Genomic DNA, 4,990 nt, shown 5'->3' with positions numbered 1-4,990 from the left:
GTGTCTTTGCAGGTGGCACCTCCCCTTTCTTACACGAAGTACTCGGGACCTCGCACCTCTCTGTCCGGCAGTCCACGACCCGACGAGCCCTTACCATCTCCCAGGATCTTCACCCGAATCGACCGGTAACCGATTTACCGAACATTGGTGCCGTCTGTGGGGACTCGTCCATGGACTTCGTGCTAGTCGAAACGGAGGCAGGCCGCGAGGCCGTACCCGGAGGCGACGCCGCCGGGACGGAAACCCGACAACATCCAAGATCACCCCCGAGGGACGCAACCCAATCACATGAGAGACGCCCCTTTGGGGGGACCGGAGACAACCACGCCAGAATAATGCAAGAGCTACGCCATAGAATGCAAGACTTAGAGCGCCGGTTAGCGGACAGAGAACGTGACCAGCGCACCCCAGAACAGAGTCACTCCCGATCTCGCTCCAGGAGCCGTTCCCGGCGCACGCCTAGCCCCCAGGTCGAGTCAGAAAGCACCGGGGAGAGAGGGCGCGCGAGAAGACGTCACGACCCTGTCATTTACGCCAGACGTGAAAGGCGGCATACGACGAACCAGGGGGACGAAGACTCCCGTCGGGAGAACGACGATGGGAGAACGAATACCCGGGGACCCATGATAATAGGGGCCACCCCATTCCACCGCTCCATACTCGAGGTCCGGCTGCCAAAACATTTTGACAAGCCAACGGACATGAGGTATAATGGAACGCAGGACCCCCTGGAGCATCTAACGGCCTTCGAGGCCAGGATGAACCTAGAAGGAGTAGGAGATGAGGTAAGGTGTCGCGCCTTCCCGGTCACCCTGGCGGGACCTGCAATACGGTGGTTCAATAACCTCCCACAGGGCTCGGTGACCCAATTCTCCAACATCAGCCATGCTTTCCTGGCTCAGTTCACAACCAGGATCGCGAAAGCCAAGCACCCGATCAATTTGCTAGGGGTGACCCAAAGAGCCGGGGAGCCGACCAGGAAATACTTGGATCGTTTCAACGACGAGTGCCTGGAAATTGACGGTTTGACGGACTCGGTGGCGAGTTTATGTTTGACGAATGGGTTCCTGAATGAGGACTTCAGGAAGCACCTTACCATAAAGCCAGTCTGGACAATGCAGGAGATCCAGTGCGTGGCTAGGGAGTATATCAACGACGAGGAGGTCAGCCAGGTCGTGGCTGCCAATAAACGACAACCCTCTACAACCAAACCAAGCACCACGATGGTAGAGAACGACAAAAGGAACACACCAGGAACGGCGGCTCGAGCAAGACGACAAAACCGTTTCCCCGAGTCGGGAAATTCACTAACTACACCCCCTCGCGGCACCAATCACGGAGGTCTATCAACAGATAGCCGAGAAAGGGATACTATCGAGGCCCCGTCCTCTGAAGGACAGGACAGGGGGAAACAAAAGCCTCTATTGCGAATATCACAAGGGGTACGGGCACAACACCCAAGACTGCTTCGACCTAAAGGATGCCCTGGAACAGGCAATCAGGGACGGGAAGCTTGCCGACTTCTCCCACCTCATAAGGGAACCGAGGAGACGGAACCGGGATCGCGAGGGTGAGGACAGGTCCAAGTCGACAAGACGACGTCAAGAACCAGAGGGAGACGACCACGGTCTCACGGTAGTAAATGTAGTAACTGCAAGGAATTCCGCCCCGAGGTCGAAATCGGCGTAGAAGAAATACGCCAAGGTCCTGGCGGTCTCCTCCTCATCTGCTAGGAGCTCCCGGGGACACCCATCCATCTCTTTTGGCCCCGAGGATCAATGGTTCGATGAGGTACCGGAAAGTCCACCCATGGTTATCACGGCCAGAGTCGGAACCGGACTGGTCAAACGAATCCTAGTGGACACGGGGGCGGACTCGAACATCATGTTTCGCAACGTCTTCGACGCCTTGGGACTACGTGATGCCGACCTGGCGACCCACCAGCACGGTGTGGTAGGGTTGGGTGATCACTTCATCAAGCCAGATGGGATCATCTCACTACCGACCTCCCTTGGACAAGGACAGAGGTGAAGAACGGTAATGGCCGATTTTGTTGTCTTACGAGATTCCACTGCTTATAATATCATCCTGGGGAGAAAAACCATCAATGACCTCGGAGCAGCGATTAGCACGAAACTGCTCGTAATGAAGTTTGTTACCGATGACGGATCCGTAGGGTCCATCAGAGGAGACTTGGAAACGGCAGTCGCTTGCGACCACGCCAGTCTCTCTCTTAGGAAAAAATCCAAAGAAGCATCTGGGGTTTTCCTTGCCGACCTAGATGCCAGGATAGACGACAAGCCCAGACCTGAGCCAGAAGGGGACTTGGAAAAATTTAGGGTTGGCGACGAGGACGAGAAGTTCACGTTCATAAACAGAAACCTCCCCCATGAATTAAAAGAACCTTTGATGAAGATGATCAGAGCCAACGCCGACCTCTTCGCCTGGACACCAGCCAATATGCCAGGAATAGACCCCCAGCTCATGTCACACCATCTGGCCGTTAAGCCAGAGGCCAAGCCAGTGGCTCAGAGGAGGAGGAAGATGTCACAAGAAAGGGCAGAAGAGGTGGCCAGGCAAACGGCCAGCCTCCTTGAAGCAGGGTTCATCCGAGAGTTGGACTACTCGACTTAGCTGTCTAACGTGGTGTTGGTGAAAAAACACAGTGGGAGGTGGAGAATGTGCGTGGACTACTCCGACCTCAACAAGGCATGCCCTAAGGATTGCTACCCCCTGCCCAACATTGATGCACTCGTCGACGCAGCAGCGGGATACCAATACCTGAGCTTCATGGACGCCTACTCTGGGTACAATTAGATACCGATGCACCGACCCGACGAGGACAAAACGGCGTTCATAACACCAGGAGGGATCTATTGTTACAAGGTGATGCCGTTCGGTCTAAAAAACGCTGGCGCCACGTATCAAAGACTGATGAACAAGATATTCAATGAGCTCATAGGCAAGACAGTAGAAGTCTACGTGGACGACATCCTCGCAAAAACTGCACGACCCGACGACCTCTTAAGAGACCTAGGGGATGTGTTCGCCTCCCTCCGACAGCACGGCATGAGGCTCAACCCGCTCAAGTGCGCCTTTGCCATGGAGGCTGGAAAGTTCTTGGGGTTCATGATCACCCAAAGAGGGGTAGAGGCCAACCCTGAGAAGTGCCAAGCGATTCTCCAGATGAAGAGTCCGGGTTGCATCAAAGACGTCCAGCGGCTGGCGGGAAGGCTGACAGCGTTATCCCGTTTCCTCGGCGCATCGGCAGCGAAAGCCCTGCCCTTCTTCAATTTAATGAAAAAGGGAATAGCATTTGAATGGACCCCAGCCTGCGAGGAAGCATTCAACCACTTCAAGGAAATCCTAGCAACACCTCCGGTGCTCGGGAAGCCCAAAGCCGGAGAGCCACTCTACCTCTACCTAGCGGTAACAGAGGAAGCACTTGCAGCAGTGCTCGTAAGAGAAGAAGGGAAAGCCCAGCAACCGATTTACTTCGTAAGCAGGGCCCTACAAGGAGTAGAGCTGAGGTACAGCAAACTGGAAAAACTGGCGCTCACACTCCTAACCTCCTCTCGAAGGTTGAGGCAATACTTCCAGGGTCACCGCGTGGTCGTCAGAACGGATCAAGCGATCCATCAAGTACTCCAAAAACCTGATTTGGCTGGAAGGATGATGACCTGGGCCATTGAGCTGTCCCAATACGACTTGCACAATGAGCCCCGTCACGCAATCAAGGCACAGGCAATGGCAGATTTTTTAGTAGAGGTAACGGGCGATCCTCCCGAAGAAACGGGCACACGGTGGAGGCTCCACGTAGACGGGGCCTCCAACCAAACGTCTGGGGGAGCCGGGGTCATCTTAGAAAGCCCGGCAGGAGTCATCTACGAACAATCAACCAAGTTCGAGTTCCCTGTGTCGAACAATCAAGCGGAATATGAAGCCCTCTTAAGCGGGCTAATACTAGCTCGGGAAGTCGGGGTGACGAAGGTCGAAGTATGCAGCGACTCACAGGTCGTCACCTCGCAGGTAAGCGGAAGCTACCAAGCCCGGGACCCCCTCCTGCAAAAATACTTGGAAAAAGTTAAAGAAATGACAAGTCAGTTCCAAGAGGTCACGATCCAACACGTCCCAAGAGAAATGAACACACGGGCGGACCTCCTATCCAAACTAGCGAGCACGAAGCCAGGAGCGAGCAACCGGTCTCTCATCCAAGGCATGATGAAGGAGCCAACGGTCACCCTCCATTTGACGAAGTCAAGCCCCTCATGGTTGGACCCCATCACAAACTTCCTGGAACTCGGCAAGCTGCCTGACGATAAGAAAGCGGCCAAAACATTGAGAAGAGAGGCGGCCAGATATGCGATCATACAAGGGCAACTGTTTAGGAAGGGGCTCAGCCAGCCCCTATTGAAGTGCTTGCACCCCAACCAGACGGACTATGTACTTAGAGAAGTCCACGAGGGTTGTTGCGGCCACCACATCGGGGGAAAAACCCTAGCGAGGAAGCTCATCCGAGCTGGATACTACTGGCCATCAATGATGAAAGACTCGAGGGAATTTGTCAGAAAGTGTGTAAAGTGTCAACAAAATGCCAACTTCCACAAGGCACCGGCTTCCGAGCTGAGCCTGCTGAAGACTGATGAGCGGATAATTTATACACTTTTTGGCATTGTTTTTATATAGTTTTTAGTAAGTTTAAGCTACTTTTAGGGATGTTTTCATTAGTTTTTATGTTAAATTCACATTTCTGGACTTTACTATGAGTTTGTGTGTTTTTCTGTGATTTTAGGTAAATTCTGACTGAAATTGAGGGATTTGAGCAAAACTCTGAAGAAGGCTGACAAAAGGACTGCTGATGCTGTTGGAATCTGACCTCCCTGCACTCGAAATGGATTTTCTGGAGCTACAGAACTCCAATTGGCGCGCTCTCAACGGCGTTGGAAAGTAGACATCCAGGGCTTTCCAGCAATATATAATAGTCCATACT

At 53.4% G+C, this 4,990-nt stretch overlaps 1 protein-coding gene across 1 annotated transcript in view; it reads left to right on the top strand.

The window, feature by feature from the left end:
- Nucleotides 1-2,823: 2,823 nt before the first annotated feature.
- LOC107462306 (uncharacterized) overlaps nt 2,824-4,990 on the top strand; it is a 12,918-nt gene continuing 10,751 nt past the window's right edge. The window contains exon 1 of the mRNA XM_016080885.1: nt 2,824-4,563. Coding sequence (XP_015936371.1) covers nt 2,824-4,563 — 1,740 coding nt within the window. The remainder of the gene's footprint in view (nt 4,564-4,990) is intronic.

Source organism: Arachis duranensis, unplaced genomic scaffold (assembly GCF_000817695.3).
Source record: "Arachis duranensis cultivar V14167 unplaced genomic scaffold, aradu.V14167.gnm2.J7QH unplaced_Scaffold_608113, whole genome shotgun sequence".
NCBI classification, from domain to species: Eukaryota; Viridiplantae; Streptophyta; class Magnoliopsida; order Fabales; family Fabaceae; genus Arachis; species Arachis duranensis.
This window is presented reverse-complemented; position numbering and strand designations above follow the sequence as displayed.